The 17,378-nt window shown below is 34.3% G+C and overlaps 1 protein-coding gene across 4 annotated transcripts in view; it reads left to right on the top strand.

Annotated features, from left to right (window-relative positions):
• Nucleotides 1-17,378, top strand: part of LOC136039321 (golgin subfamily B member 1-like) — a 283,865-nt gene that overhangs the window by 230,682 nt on the left and 35,805 nt on the right. For all 4 annotated transcript variants that reach the window (XM_065722941.1, XM_065722942.1, XM_065722940.1 and 1 more), the window contains 2 exons: nucleotides 5,972-6,097; nucleotides 8,673-10,609. In XM_065722941.1, the coding sequence (XP_065579013.1) occupies nucleotides 5,972-6,097; nucleotides 8,673-10,609 (2,063 nt within the window). The remainder of the gene's footprint in view (nucleotides 1-5,971; nucleotides 6,098-8,672; nucleotides 10,610-17,378) is intronic.

Here is a 17,378-nt window from a genome sequence, read left to right as displayed (position 1 = left end):
TTCTTAAACCAAAAAAAAAAAAAAAAAAAAAAAAAATTAGGGAAACACAAGAAAGTAAAGATACATAGTACCTCCAATTCTCTTAAACAAAAAAGGCGGGTTTTTTCGAGCGTCCCTCATCCTAGTTAGTTTTATACAAAATTTAAAGGTTAAAACAAGCATTAATTCATATATAAAAGAAGGAAGAGTTTTTTGCAACAAGTAAATATCACGAAGGAAATAACAGCCCCCCTTCCTGGAAGGTCAAAATGTTAAAATTGCAATGTTCTGTATCGTAAAAACAACCTTGTCAGGAAAAGAGCTTTTCAAAAAAGGTTACCCATAAAAAAATTCAGATTTTCTCTACCTCCCCCCCCCATTCAGAAAAAAATCGTAAGAGCCCAAGTAAGGTCACTAGCTTACAGAGGGGAGATCATAACAATTCCGAAAACTGTGAATTTTAATATATTTTCTACAATTTCTTATACTTTCCATACAGTTCACCTATAAGCCTATTTGTGGTTTTTTTCGAGTAAACGCTCTTTCGCAAAATGAGAAATTTACCCTCACAGGCTGAGCAGCCATGTGAGAATTACGACAAATATAGGTACATCAAACATTTGGAGAAAGTGAAAGTAGATGCAGAGGGAAAAAAAAATCACCCGCTTATGATTGGAATATGCAAATCAAATGGAATGTCACCTTTCACAATCAGACGTTTTGCTCTAACAAAAACGTCCTTTTGCTAAGAATATCCACAAGTACTCCCCCCCCATCTCCGTTGTAAGTTGTAGGGATGATAATCCTTATACTATACTCTGTTTTTTTTAAGATTTTAAATTCAAGGGGTACAACTAGCAATGTTACATGTGGTGATATAGTTTTTGTTGTTTTTTTTCACCTGGGACATCTACCGGGAGGATTTCCACAGGATATTTTACTATCCAGTTAACCCTACACTTGCTAGACAATACCATAATGGGGCTACTGGAGTGGGAGGAAGGATAGTGAACTGTAAACACCTTATAGTTCCCCCTTATGATGCTCAGAACACCAGGCCCAAGTAATTCTCCGTTTTCCTTCAAAAGATGACCAAATACGATGATAAATACGATAATTTAGGAAATATGGGTAAAAATGCACTTCATTTAACTCTTATGTTCATACACTGCTCAGCCACGGAAGATTTCACCTTATTTTTGCTATTAAGAGACATGATTTCAAAGCTGAAAGGTTCGTATGCCCATTTACGTTAATTTGTACCCATCTGCTCTCCTAAGTAACTTTTGATTCAAGCATGCTAGTACTTATAATTTTTTGTGATAAGAGGGAAGGGGAGTGGTCCAAACCAATAGAAATAAAATACAATCTATCTGCAGTGGTGTCTTTTGGGAGGGGGAGGTAAGGAGGGTAGTTGTCCCCCTCCAATAACTTAGAGAAAAAACTATTACATAGCCCATGTCCCTTGACTCTCTGGTTTTGGACCCTCCCCCCAGTAAAAATGCTGGAGATACTACTTCCCTGTCTATGTGGAAGTCAAAAGAAAACTTCGTCAAGATAATCAACAATTGCAAAATATTTTTAATAGAACGTCACACTTTACAGTAAATATGAGAGATATTTGCAGTTATTGTAAATCGGAGACTGACAGAATTGATACAAGATACAAGAATATATGGGACTGCTGTAATTTTAAAGTGAAAATCATCATCTAGTAGCGTCTAGAGTTGAGGGGGGGGAGGGGGTTGAGCAAGAAATATTTTGGGTGATAGATTGTTTGGGAAGAAGAGGAAAGTAAGGGAAGTAGAGAAGGTATTAATTTTGTGAATTTGAGGCCAAAGATAAAATTGTGAAGATCTGGAAGATATAGTGAGACGGGATAATAGTAAAACAACGTATTGGCATGATAAAAAATTAAGAGGGAATAGTCAATCTTCACATGTCTCCGTAAAAGATAGGAAAGGGCCACAATTAGTGACAAGGAAATTGCTAAAGATAGATGGACAAAACATTCTCAGGTTGTGTTAAACCATGATAAATTAATAAGAAATGATATTGGAAAGAATGAAAAAATTGTGAAGATTCGGAAGAGCAGGAAGATTTTTTTTTGCAAAGAAGAGTAAGATACAGTACTAAAAGGATTTAAAAAATAATAACACTTTGGGCGTTGATATGGTAAATGAATTTTCAAGATATGGTGGTTACAAAATTAAGAGACAAATTACTGAAAATTAAAAATATCATGTTTGAAAAGAGAAAGTACACAGCGATTGGAAGAAAGTTTTAATTAAACCCCTTCATAAGAATGGTGATAAGAGTGAGTGTGGTAACTAATATCGTATTAGTTTGGTTTCCGTAGTATGCGGATTACTTAGTATGACAATCCTTTTTCGACTCAGATATACTTTAGATAAAGTTTTAAGAAAGAACAGTGGGGTTTTAGGGAGGGGAAAGAATATGTTGATCAAATTTTCATTCTTAGATTAATAATTGAGAAATGCCTGAATCACTAGACCCCTGTAGTACTCAGTTTTATAGATTAAGAACAGGCGTTTGATACAGCCGATAGAAGAGCTTCAGTGAAGGTTTTGTCCTTGCATTGTATACAAATAAGCAGATACAAATAAATAAAAAAAACTCCTATTTTTGAGACTTTATACCCTTTAAAAATAAAATTACCCATTGCCATTATAAATGTAGGAGACGTTGATTTAAGAATCTCTAGTAGCAGCTCGTCATTTCCACCATGAAACGAATTTCCCCTTTGATTTGCCCTACCATTGCACCTAAAAATAAAATGTCCCCGCTCCATTCCCCATATGAATGAGGTTAGTTGCTGGTTTGGTATTGAATCAGGAGTTTACCACTATTATGTTCTATCCCCATTTATATGGATTATTTTGATGGACTTTATCCTAAGGAACGCAGCAAAGGCTATGGAGAAGCATGTTATTAGAAGGGAAAATAAAACTCTCCTAGACTTAGATTATGCAGATGATTTCAGTGTCCTAGATATACATGTCTGGAAAATGAATGAATTTTTAGAGGTATTGAGGTTTCAGGGTGCAAGAATAGGTTTGAAAATTAGTGCTAAGATTTAAGAAGACCAAATTGCTTGAACTAAGAATAAATGAAGACGAAGAGGGAACGATGGGAAACAAGGAGATCAATCACGTAGCTTAGTAGTATTATTAGTAAAGACGGTGGATGCATTGAAGATGTTAAAAGTAAGATGGACAAGGCCTAGAATATTTTTTACCAATTGAAAAAAGTTTGGAAGAATAGGAAGATAAGTCAAAGAACCACGACTAGAATATTGGAAGCTATGATGAAAATATTAGTCAAGTATGGTTCTAAAATGTGGGTGGTTCAACAGATGGATTAAGATTTGTTAGGTGTTTCACTGAGTTATTGCCTACGGATAGTTTTGGCCCCCATTTTACTGATAGTATTTCAAAAAAACAAGCTCTGTGTAAAATGTGGCTCTATCACACTTTTTAAGGCTATAGCGAGAGAAAGGTTGAGATGCGTAAGACATATTTTGCGGATGAAGAATGACAATTGCTAAAGGTCGTTCTTTTTGACCATCCATTTAGGGACAAACATTTAGAATCATTCTCGAAGGGGTGGGAAGAAGTCGTAAAAAGTATGTAAAGGAAATTGGACCTTCTTGTGTGGGGGTACACAGTGAAGCTTCAGATGGATTGGGATGGAGGTGGAGCTTATGCAGCTTTGTTGGCCCCAGGTTGGTTGGTGCTGCAGTGAGTTTTTAGTATTAGTAGTAGTATTCTTCCGAAAGGATTCCCTTCCTCAGAATCCTAAGAGCATATCCCAATTACTTTTCTAATCTCTCATTTTTTTTAACATATGTACCTCCTCCCCTAGATAAAATTCCCGTGCATGCTCCTCTTATTGTGTTATCTTTTGTCATGGTTGTATATTCTGTTTAATTTTTTGATCATAATTAGTTTTTAACAGATGTAAGTTACTGAATATTTCCGATTGATAAATTTTCAAGACCCTGACATTCACTTTCGATTAATGATTTCACTGGCACCGAAAATGTTGCGCAAACGTTTCTGCAATTTTTGGACTCTGAATGGTCTGCTTAGCTCATAGACACCCAACATCCAAGCGCCTTATATTCATTTTTCGCATTTTTGAGCTCGATGTACCGCCTGGAACTATTAGTCTGCAGTGCCGATCGATGTCTCAGAACGAGCTGAATCCCTCTCTCTAGTTTCTTTGGATTCAAAATAGTACAATTTTCTCTCTCCTCCGTCTTAACTAGTGACTTTAGAAATGTTCTGTTTCTTTCCTCCGTGCTTATTTTGTGCATTCAACCTGCTTTGACTTTGGATTTTGAGAAAAACATTCTGAAGTTCATTCATAAGGCCCAAAAGTTCCTAACTGGGATTAAAAGCTATCTAAAGGGGCCAAAAACGTTCCTGGTGGGGATTTTAGAAAAAGAAATTACAAAGTGCTTCTATGAAATTACTTCAAATGGTAAATATTCTAAGCAAGATTTCAGCAAAAACCTTGCAGTCTATTCTAGAGGGTGTGTGAGATTGTGCCTTAACATTCATACAAAGACCTCAGAAACACTGAAAACCCGTAATTCATCGCTTCTAATTTCTTCTTAATTCAACAATTTAATTTTGAAATAGAGCTAATGGACTTGATAATCTGAAATCAGATTCCATTAGGTACATTTTGATGATTAGGAACAAGGTTTTTCAACATTTTGGCAACACCAGATTCCTAGTAATCAACAACAAAAATAACTTTAAATCTAAAAAATAATCATCACCATTGTCTATGTTATTTACAAGAAAAACTCTCAAATATGTACCTGGAAATCCAGTTGCACACCCCACTATCGATTCCTATGTATTGGAAAAAGAATAGAAAATGAAAATTATATTTGAAGTATATATTATGAGTTAAATTGGAATTTTTTTTTTTGGGGGGGGGGGAGATCATAAGCTCCATTGCAGCTTTATACAAGCCTGGATTGAAGCTCAAAATATTCAAAACAGCATTGATGACTAACTAAGTATAGTGCAGATTTATGGGCACAAATAAAGCCCTATCCTGCACATTTTTTAGATACATTATTTGAGGCTAGTTTTAAGCTAGCTATTTTCAAAATCTTAAATATGATTATTAATTCTTTTTTTGATAATTGAAGTTCTAATTCGACATACACATCAATCTTACGACAATAAAAACAAACTAATGAATTTTTTCCTTATCGAGGGGGGTGTCACATCCCACCACCTGCCGTACATCTCGGATTGCTACGTATGCTGCACAGCTACGCCACGCTTATGCCCTTATGCTGCCCTATGCCCTATACAGTTATGCCCTATGCTGCACATTTTTTCGATAAACTATTTGAAGCTAGTTTTAAGCACAAGGCATAGTGTTAAGATACCGAGCGCTTCTCATTTTGAATGAAGTCGTTGGAGTTTCCACAATACATGTAAAATAACACAGGTGCCGTGACCTCCTTAACCTGTCTTCAAGATAAATCGGGTCAGGAGAAAGGCCAGAAGCCCCAGATTATGTCGGGATCTTACACAACATGACCCAAAGTTTGCTGGAATTTGTTGGGAGGTAGACAAAATGAAAAATCTTTAAGCTGGATACGATTGACGAGCGTTTGCTAGTCTCAGATGCCTTAACCCTGTACCGAGTTTATTGTAGTAGTTACTCGAATTATGTTTTCTCCTTAATATATTTTGATTTTGGATGGTCAAGATATATATCAGTAATTATTTCCGACTGATAAATCAATAAGTCCCTGACATTTACTTTCGATTAATGGTTTCACTGGCACCGAAATTGGTTTGGCAAAGCCAATTGAATTCTGACCACAAACTCAAACATCTCATCGTTTATTATTCCTATGTCAGTGTTTAGCTTTGTACTAACTTAGCTGGTCAAATAGAGTGCGATTAGGCTATTGATTTTTAATAATGTGTTTCAGAATAGACGAAGAGATATTATGGATGGAACAAAGGATTTGGAAGTGACTGGTTCAGGTCAGTGGACCTTGGATGCCCCTTTTTCAATCCGGATTGGACACAAAGAGGAAAATAATTACTCAGTGATCGTACGTCATATATTTAATTATTCTTAAATATTTTTTTTTAATTTTTCATATTCTTGTTTAATTATTTCTATTTTTAGTGGTTTCGATATGTTGTATGTTTTAATTTTTTTTTCCTTTTATGAATTTTTAAGCTTTTAGGATAGCATCGCAAGTCAAACGCATAGGGGATGCTGAAACGTCTTGACAGTAGAACAAAAAATTCACTGAACAATTTCCAAAAGTTAAATAAAATTACCGGATTACAACCTTAAATTGATTTATTTATGTTTTTATTTGTATTTATAGTACCCTGTTTTCACCAATAATCTAGTACAGTGTGTTAAAATAGACTTATTAGTACAAATATATTCTAGTTACCCTATATAAAGTTGCAAAAAAACAAAAACCAGTTGTAGTTCCATCGGTAGTTTCAAAATATTGAAACTGAAAACAAGTGCCCTTTATTGGATCATGGTTCAGTTTCTTTTTGTAGGTACCTCAACCTTTCCTTTTAGTTTTAAGTGTTTGATTTCGTCCATACTATACAGATTGAATATAAAAAAGACCCCCTCCCCCTATCGCAACATAATGCCTGCAATATCTAAATTTTGAGCTGTGGTGGTTTTAAGTTATAAGATCTTGGATAAAATAATAGAATAAATGAAAAAAGGACATTTTCGATGACTAGTAATATAGTGAATAGTGTTTGAACTTAATATCCTCAGTTGTGCTTGGTATATTGATGAGATGTCTTAGTGGCAATTATCACACATATAGTTCGTTATAATAGAGCAGTAACTACAAAAGAACAGCGCTGCCAATGTCCTTATATGCCCTATATTACTTATGTGCCCTTTTAATACCTGTATGCATATAGTTTTTTGTTTAATTAAAACTCGCCCTAAACGTTCCCTAAAAGTTTCAACTTAATACCATTAGTGTCGTTACAGAACTTTATTTTCTTACGAAGTTCAACTGAAGTTGGGATTGTGTTGCTCCACCCCGAAAAATTGAATTAAATTGAATCAAATGTCAACATTAGAACTGTTTTCCACAGAATTAATAAGTATTTTGTTTAATTTTAATTTCGGTTACTTTATGAATATAACAAAGGTAACTAAAACTGTTTGCTATGTTTTGTTACTTTATACTTTTAGCTGAAGTAACTCAGTTGACTATTTAGTTTTGTTGAAACCTAGACTTGGCGGAAGTAACTATTTTAACGTTTTATTTATTTTATTTTTTAGATTTTTCTTTTCACTTTCCTTCTTAAACTTTTCTCGCCTTTGTCTTCTATTCTGGCTTTAATACTTTTGTTCTAACTTTGCTGGTTTATTATTGTCTCTCTTTTTGTTCTTTTTTTGTTTTGGTTCTTTTTTATGTGTTTCGTTCTCAACTGTACTTAATACGCTTTTCTTGATAAAGGCGAAATATTTGCTTTGTTTCTTCTCTGTTTTGATTTCTCTACTCGCCTTAAACCTGTGTCTTTGCCAAAATTCTTTCAGTTTTTTGTTTGTTATATAATTTAATTTTACAAAAAAAAGTATGTGATCCGTTGTTTTTATTATTTTGATAAATTTCAACAGTGATAGATGAACTTATTAGATACTCGGGTTATAGAAATTGTTTTAGTACTCTTGAAAAATTGGATACAAAAAAGAATGAATTTGGGAACAATTTTCTAGCAGTTGCAATTGAATTTGTATCGTTGGATGCATGGACAATCTTTATATTATGCAATTATTGTGATAAGAAATTTTCGGATAAAATTTGGAGGGAAACTAATAATGTTTCTGTCTATGTCAGACGTCTTGGTAACAACATAGAATAGTTTAAAATAAAAAATCGAATTTTGGTTGAATAGCTAGTTATGAAGAGCAAAGAACCGTATTCTTAGATAACTTCGAAGACCACACTGCCTTTCCATGACGAAAGTAAAACAGTTCAAAATAGGGATGATACCTTTTTATTGACAGTGAAATATAAAATTATTTAACTGGATATTTCGAAAACAAAAAGTTTGTTCGTGTTCGAACAAAAGTTTGTTCGTCTTCCTAGAACATTTTTTGAACCATAAATTGTTATAAATGTTTCATTTTTTTTCTATTTTGTATTGTTTTTTTTTTTAACGAAAAAATAAACTTTTCGGCCTGGGATATTTCACTTATTAAACAAATAAGTTATTTTGTGCATGTTTTATACTGAAAAAAAAATTGGAATTAAAAATAAAAAGTATTATTTGAGTTGTATTGTAGACCTGGTCTAGAAACCGTTTCTACGGCCCTAGAAACATTGCAGAAGACGCACAATGAAATAATTTTTGGTGCAATTTTCCTGGAACTGCATTTTGATTTTGTGGCATATATAGAGTGGTGAATAATTTCATATTACGTATATCTTTATTCTTATAATAAATCTTTGAATGAAATTTAAACGGAAGTAGCGGTTTTGTGTCAAGGTTAATAACCAAATTAACAACCCGTAAAATAAAATACGGAAATGCGCCGCGTGTCTGGTAAAATTAACCAACTGCAAAGAGTTCACATGAGAACTTGTAATGGCCACAAAACCGATATATTTTTCTGCTCTTTTTTAGAACTCAAAAATTGAAGAAAACAAAAGCAATTTGCGGTCTTTAGCTGCTCGGTTAACATACCCTGAGGAAAAGTCACTAATTCAGCGAACTGTCTCCATTTTGGAATCATACCAAGAGCTACTTCAAAAAGTAAGAGAACAGACTGATCTATTGGAAGAATGCCAAGACAAGCAGTCTAAAAACGTTACTAGAATACGGCTACCGGAAATGCGTTCAGAAAAATTCCAAGAAAGCGGAATTTTTGACGATTCTGGATTTGAAGACAGCCGGACCTGTGATTTTTCCAGTCAAACTGAATTTGAAGATTTTGAAATGGTTGTAAAAGAAATCGAGACGCTGAGAAAGTTTAAAAAGAGTGTTGAGCACTTAAGGCTGGCACCAGTGCTCCCTCTGCTTACAGACAAATGTGACAAAGCAGTACAATTTGAAAGCGAATCTAGTAGCCTGAAAAAACTTGAAGAAAATATTCACAATATAAACGAAGAAAAGCGACATCTGCAAACGAAATGGAATGAAGCTAAAGCTGAAATTAACAATCTGCTAGAAAAATTGGGGGCAGCAGAAGTTGCATTAGTCAACACTGTAAATCAACTTGAAACAGAAATGACAAATGAAAAATCATTAATGAATTACCTTGAAGAAATTGAATACGAAGTCATTGGAGCTTTTTCTGACATTGGAATTGAAAAAGGTGATGATAGTGATGTATGGTGTATTAAACAGAACTTAGAGGCTTTGCGCGAGTGTATGAAACTGTATAGCAACAAGAATACTTCTGATACTGTTAGTATTTATATAAAAGATACATTCAACTCCGATTTGAACGAAAATAACGAGATGTATCTAAATAAAGAACTTGAAAAGTTTTATTTGGATCAAATTGACAGCCTCCAAAAAGAGAAAGTGGGATTGAGACGCTCTTATGAAGAAGAAAAGCAAAAAATGGTACAAAAAGTGGAAGAGCTGACCGAGAACTTAAAACTTGCTGAGAAGCAGATTGAAGAAGGTCTGGAAAAACAACATAGTTTGAATGAGCAGATTAAGCAGTACGAATGTGGTAAAGAGAAGTCGACCAATGAGACATCTAACCGCATCAAGTTCTTAGAATCTGAACTTCGACAGCTAGATGAATTTTACCGTAAAGAAATGACTCTTCAGAAACAAGCCTTTTTGAAAGATTATGAAGAATTGGGTGCAAAAGAAAATGACTCCCAAATTAAAATAAAGAAACTGCGTGGTCTTCTAAATGATATATGTCAAGAGTTGGAGTTCGATATGAAGAAAAGGCCAGAAACAACAAGTGATTTTGCATCCATTAGTGAATTTGTTTTTGATGATGATTCTGGTGATATATTAATTGAAAGGGTAAGAAATTTGATTCATGAAGAGTGTGCTCTGCGGCAGAAAAATATTGATCTAGAAAGAAAAGAAAGGGCGTATCGTGAAACTCTACAGGAAGCTGATGCAATCATGTCACGAGTGGAAGATCAACATCGTAAAGAGATGCGTTGCTTTGAAGAAAATGAGCGTCAATTACAAGAGAAAATTTTAGTTTTAGAGACTAGCGAGAAAAAATTTATATCCCTTCTTCAATCTAAAAATAATGACAATGATCTGATATCCAAGTTGAACGCTTCTTATCAACTAGTGACATCTTTAGAGGAACAAATCTCTGAACTTGAACATGTTAATGCTGAACTCAATTTTAAACTTATTGAAGAAGAAGAAACAAATTCAGCGTCGTATCAAAAGTATATTAGCAGAATCAGTGAGCTAGAACGACTCCTAGCCAAAGAAAGTAATACAAGAAAAAGTTTGGAAACTCAAGGCAGTGGCTCAGAAACAAATAATCTCAAGCGTACTATCGACAGATTAGAAGCAGAAAAGGAAGAACTACAAAAAAGTATAAATAATAATAGAAGAGTCATGGGAGAACAGTAAGTATTTTGTCCTTATTGTTGTTTTTCTCTCCCCTGCTATCCGAATTAGCCTATCGAAAACACTAGTGTGTTTCTGTATGTGGAAATCTTCTCCCTGAATGGATTAGTATATTATTGAGAATATTGCTTTAAATCTGTGTTTAAATCATCTAATCATTCCAGAATCTTAAATGTATTTTTCCAACCGGCCAAGCCCGCCAGGGCGCATCCAGGATAATTTTTCTGGGGGATTTTACTTTAAAGGACTTTCAAAAACGCATTAGAAATTTTTTTAAATTTATTTTGTTACATTTTTACGATTCGGGCAAAAACTCAGGGGGGAGGGCTCAAAACCCGTACTCCTCCTCCCCTCTGGATGTGGCCTTGCAAGTATGTATTGTATTTTCGTTTGATACTTGTTTTGAATCATCTCGCCAATTCCTGCGTTTCCCAATTAGGAATTGTTCTTATCCCCATATCCGAAATATTTTACTACATTCCATATTAAGTATGCATTTTTGCATGAATTGGTTCATTACCACATGCATTATTATTATTTTGCATGAACTCCGAGGGCTGCACTTGGGAAGAAATTTATTTCATCGTTACCATATTGAGGATGAGCCCATCCGAAAGCTGCAAAAATATATGTATCACAATAAAAATTTAAGAAACTATAGAAGTAATCATAAAAGTGCCGATTTTCTTCAAAGGGCGGGGGATGTTTACTCTAAACTTCCTGGTCTATGTAAAAACCTGTGTTGAGGATCATAGGTGCTAAGGGTCACATGGATAACATAGAACATGGTAACATTGGCCTTAATACACGCATGTTTTGTGGTCTATCCCTTTAAATTATGCCAAATTCAATGGAACATAAGCGTTGTAAGAAATAACGTAATAATTTAAGCATCGTCACAGTTTTAGTGTTACTGGAACACGTTGAGGAGCATATCGACTGTGGCAATTCGATTGACCTTATGTTAAACACTACTAATTTTCATAAGAGAGCGGAACAGCTGAAATATCTATTTTGGATTTGATTTTTCACTGGTATTAAGAACTACTGTTCTTTAACATCATTTTGGCATTGTCTTTTAAGGACCAATCACAATTTGATTTTTCTAATTCCGAGATTTAACTAGTGCTAATTTCAGCCAATCAGATTTCTCATAAAATTTTTCAGCCACTAAGAAAATCTTATGAAAAAATATGATTGGCTGAATTAGCGCTAACTAATTCTCAGTACGAATAAAGTCTCAGTCTGAATGGCCCTATACCTGGCATCATTCGCATACTTCAATAGAATAAAGCACACAATAATATTATAATTAGGACGAAAAGATTTGAGGTGTCTATATATTTGAAAGTGAGGGGGGGGGGCACTCAAAAGTTGATTCATATTTGCGAGTATAATATAGTTTTAGATACAAGTCTTACAACAAAGTTCGCTAGAGGTGCCAATTCAAGAATATATAGGGTATATAGAATATATTTTTTTTAATCTAGGGGTTGGAATTTTGTTATTTTTTTCAATGAAAATACTAGAAAAACTTATTTTCAATGATATCGACAAAAAATTTACTTTTAAAAATCTAGGGAGGAGGGAGTAAAAATTTTGTGAAAATACTGGCTATTTTCGGGCCTAGCTTTAGTTTACGCTGTAAAATTTTGATAGGGAGTCCTGGAATAATTTATTATAAAAAACCAAAGAATCGAAAAAAAAAACTATAAAAAAGAGTAATGTCTTGTAGTCTAAAAAAACGTAAGAATAAACAATAAAAACGAATTACAATAAAATAGGCGTAAGGTAATTCCCAAGAGGCTACAGATTTTCTCCCTGTGTATACCAGATGCAGGAGGGTGCATGTACAGTGATAGGTTTGAGCGTGTAGAACATAATCAAACTCATAGAAAAGGAGACTGGGCTAATTATAAGGATGAGGGAAAAAGATTCGTATACACCGTGACAGATAGTACCTAGCCCCTTTTAAACTCCCTGAGAAAATGAATAAACATGTAGGATAAAAGAAAAAGTGGCTACGGATCGGTTTCATCTCTATGGGCTATTGTTCCAATTTTCTAGTATTCTCTCTTAGGAATACTAAGAAAAAAATAGATGTGTTGTTTCTTCGCAATAAGGAAGTAATATCAAATACGATAAATTCTTGTATACTATAATCGATGTATCGATGCATCTTGGGAAATTAGAGCTTTAAATAAAGCAAGGATAATGTTGGATGATTTTTCGTTGGGGTGCCATTACTCGTAATTATTATGTAGCCTACGTCAAAATAAATTGTTGCAGCAACACAATAGGAGATACAAAATATAATTTTACCCTAACCTACCTTTGACTGGGATGTTCAATAATCGAAATTTATTTTGGTGAATTGCCAACAATAGGATTCAAACCCGCAACCTCCATACTACGAAGAGGTCCTGCCTCTAAACCTTAATAGTATGTCGAGGTATTTTGACATACAACCAACTGGCTAGAGGAAACGCTCTAATCTGGTATGCAAAGTTGATATCGTGGGGGTTTTTGCTCTTATCGCTTGATTGAATTCTTAAATGACCCTTAAAACCAACATGTTTTAGTGACATATTGAATATCTGCTCATTATCTTGTTTGATTCTCTTGTTTGAAGTAACTGATAAGATTCTTGTCTTTGCAAAATAATTGAGTGTATTTTTTATTACTTGTTGAGATGCGTTTGAGGAGCGTTTGAGATTAAAGCTGTTCTAGTTGTGTCGACTTTTCAACATGAACGTTACTGTATCTTGGATACCTTAGATAAAACCTCACTCGTGCAGACAGCTAGTTGAAAAAGGCAAACAGTCGAAAACTCTAAAACATCATTTTCAGTTTTCTACTCTCCCATAAAGATTTGTATCACAGATTATTTATGCTTACATGGATTTCTCACTTGAATGTTTTTACAAATCTCAAAAGCCATCCGATCAGATGATTTGACTTCTAAAGTTTGACAATACCGAATGACATTGCCCGGACGGAGCGTTATCGAATCCAATGATTTTGCACGGGCGGGCGAGTTTTGTTAGATAACCATGCTGGATATTACAGTCCCTTTGTCGCTAAATAATCCGTGCACTGGCATCTTGTCACGTTAACATTCAAATCACGACAAATCTTGTCTGGATGACTGTTATTTCTAATAAGTTACTATACTTTTAATGGAATGATACAAATTCTATAATAGAGGACCAGAACAAGCTGTTTACGAATACGATAACATTCATACTCTGTGTTTCTGTCATGCTTCACTGAGATACGTTTCTTAGGCGCTTTTATTATTTCCTTAGTTTAGACTAAGTTTTGTCTAATAAAACAGAAGGACACATTCCTAAAAGAATTTATATTCTGCTTTGGGGTACTATTGACAATTCACCGTGCAAAAAGGGGGGCAGCATAGTAACAATGCTACTTGGCAGTTTTCATGGCCTAATGAAATTTGTTGGCAGATTTTGTCTGAAAATACCTTTTTTACACATAAAAATACTCTTTTCTCAAAGAAAAGCTGTCAAAACAACAGTTGTGCTGCTAAAATGTCGACAGCTTTTGGAATTCTGTCCAACTCTAGTTACTGGCAGCTTTGGAACTTCTTCCATACCTATTGACGATGTTTCCAGAATTGGGGCACTTATGAGTTACGATCCCCAATCTCCATAAATTGGGGATTTTGTGGCAACTCTGGATGCAGACAGCGAGTATAAAGGATTTTGAAGTTTTCTAGTAATCGCCTTTAAACTATAAACTCAATGGAAGTGAGCCGTGGAACGTAAAACAGGTGTTTTAAATGTCTTTCTTTCGCTGCATGACGATCAATTAAACTTTTTTTGTCGCCAATATGAGTATATTTGCCAATTTTTTTGGGGGATAAATCAACAACTTTTTTTATTGGCACACGTGTAAATTGATAGAGTTGAAGCTATTATTGATTAGTTTATTTCAAATTAGGAAGAGGCCTCGTCATTGCAGTATCCAGGAGGGGGGTTAGGGGTTTGAACCTCCATCCCACCCGAAACGTTTGTCCAACTCATAAACACGTAACAAACATGAATATAAACAAGTTTTGATGGGTTTTTTAAAGTTCTTTTCGTATCCCTTCCCCCTCCCGCAATAAAACCCTGGACACAACTATGGGCCTCAAAGACAAATGTCAACCCAAGCCTCTTGATATCACCGGCCGTGCTTTTTTAATATATTGATAGAATTCTATCATTTATCCAAATCTAAATCAACTTAAATTAGATTTTGACAAAAGTCGAATATCACTTTAAAGTCAGATTTTGTTTGGCCTGGTGGAAAACGGAATCTGGTCATTTGCACAAATATTTGGTTTGCGTCTGTTTCGAATCAGAGTTTTAAAATTGTTCTTTCCGACAGGGGAATCGTATTTAAAATGAAAAACACTCTCTGTTCATGTGCTGGTCAAAACTGTATCACTATTATTTTTATTTATGCAAGTATTCAAAGAATTTTTTTCTTTTTTCAAAAATTGTGTTTTCAATAAACCATAGAAGCCAAAATTCAAACCAAAATTAAAAAAAAACATAAAAGCCAAAATTCTAACTAAAATTAAAAAAAAAAAAACATAGCAGGCAAAATTCAAAAGGCCAAACTTTGACGTTTTCCCTCAACAAAATTTTCCATCTTTTGTCGGAATTTAGTTTAAATGGATACTATCGAAATTCTAAAATAAATACGTTTTCTTTCTATTTCGTAGTAAGTAGCACTAAATTTGACTTGTCAACACCAAATGTTCCTTTCCCATTAACTAAAGTATTGACAGTCCAGGAGGAAGTTGCTTCTTTTTATTGCACCAATCGCTTATTTTATTTTGTTGGGGATGATCAGGAAATGGAACTTCCATCGTTTCATTGCTTTATTGATCTTACAATACGTATTAAAAGAACAAATTGTTGAGCATACCTTTCACTTTATTAGAAAGGAACGGGGCCAAGGGCAAGGAAAAACTTCCTTTAATATTAAATACTTATTTGCAAAGGTGTATATAGTTTTGAGTACAGACACGTATGCCGGGGGTGGGGGTCAAGTGATGTCTACGATCGACCAAAACAAATCGAATTTTTCTTTTTTTTCAAATTGAACCCTAATATTTATAGCATATTAACTAAAAATAGAATTTAAACACAGGGCAATATGGAAAACGTGAATAGAAACGCGATATAAAGGTGAAAAGGTTGGCAGTCCTATTTGTAGCCTATCTACGATTGGACTAAAACGCCTGGAATTCAAGACTTTAATAAAACACGCGCTTTAAATTTTCTTATAAAGAAAATGTGCTACTATTTTATTTTATTTCTGGGGTTTACAACTGAAAAAAATGCGGAAGTGGCTGACAAATTCTGATTTTAACTCCTATAAAACGTACACGAAAAACGGGAAGGCAAAAAGTTAGAGAATGGGAAGGCAAAAATATTGTGTATACATAAAATAAAGATAAAAACCAAGTAAACAAGCCAGGCTAACTCTGCAAGAACAGAATCCGACTCTTATTTTAAGGGTTCTGTGCTCAAACTGAGATCCTTTTCTGTAAGTAAAGAGTAGAGATGGTGAAAACAAGGCCGTACACAGACGCCTTACAGGGTTTGAACCCCCCCCCCAAAAAAAAAATCTATCTGACTCGTAAAAATGGAACAAAATGCATCTAAACAAATTTCTGATGCGTTTTTTAAGTTTTTTGTACCCCCTCCCTCCCGAACAAAATTCTGGATAAGCTCTTGAACGAGAATATATTCCTTTTCTGGTTAGAATTGTGCTCTTGAAGTTAAATGAACTAAAATCCACTTGCAAATGGATAAGTAGTTCAACTAAAGGGGAGGGATCGGGTTGGAACTTTTTTCTTCGTAAATACAGTTATTTAATTTTATATTTAATCTGCCACTCTCTGTTGAATGATAAAGTCAAATTTAGTCACCGCGTTTAACCTAAAAGTAAAGAGTAAAATTAACAAAAATAATTATATCTGCACATGGCAGAGTTTGAAACATCGCTATGTTTAATAAGTAAATATTAGTATGCATAATTAATTTTTTTAGGTTTCAACTATTTGAAATTATAGAAGATCTGTGATCTCTAACTTATTAAATAGGGTTCTGAGAGCATAAAGGTCGGTTTAAGAGGTTGTTCTCATTTCTTATAAGCATCATCATGATTTTATTACCCCAGAAATTAACGTATCCCTGAAAAAAACTCGGTGAAGCGGAAGGGTCTCAAGTATAAAAACCTGAATGCTAAGTTCTCTCCTAGGATTAACCAATTTTGATCTTTGGGAGATGTCCCATAAAAAAACCCAACCGCATGTAAAAGGGGGATTTTGACTTTTACCCCTCCCGTTACAAATCTCAAGAATATTATCAACCACCTTAATTTATTATATTACCCATATAATTTAACTTTTTTTTAAGTTGTACTCGACTGTAAAAAAAAATTCTGCACATATATTCCCCCCTTCCTCTACACGTATCTGTGTAGACAATTATTTGAATGTTATCGTTCATTTTGCAATCAAAATTTGCCGCCCAAACGGCACCCATTTTTTAGCACGGAGCATAAATTTACTCTTTTCAAAAGAAGGAATGCTAAGGGTTAAATTACCTCCCTCCCCTTGGAATGATCTGAAGGACCTCTGCTTAACACGTTTTGCTCTTTTTGTATTTGGTCTATTTTAGCTACCTAATTGTGGTTCTCAAACAAAAACGAGAGCAACACTTTGGTTTTGTTTCCTCGCTGCGACTA

Source organism: Artemia franciscana, chromosome 19 (genome assembly GCF_032884065.1).
Source record: "Artemia franciscana chromosome 19, ASM3288406v1, whole genome shotgun sequence".
Lineage (NCBI taxonomy): Eukaryota > Metazoa > Arthropoda > Branchiopoda > Anostraca > Artemiidae > Artemia > Artemia franciscana.
This window is presented reverse-complemented; position numbering and strand designations above follow the sequence as displayed.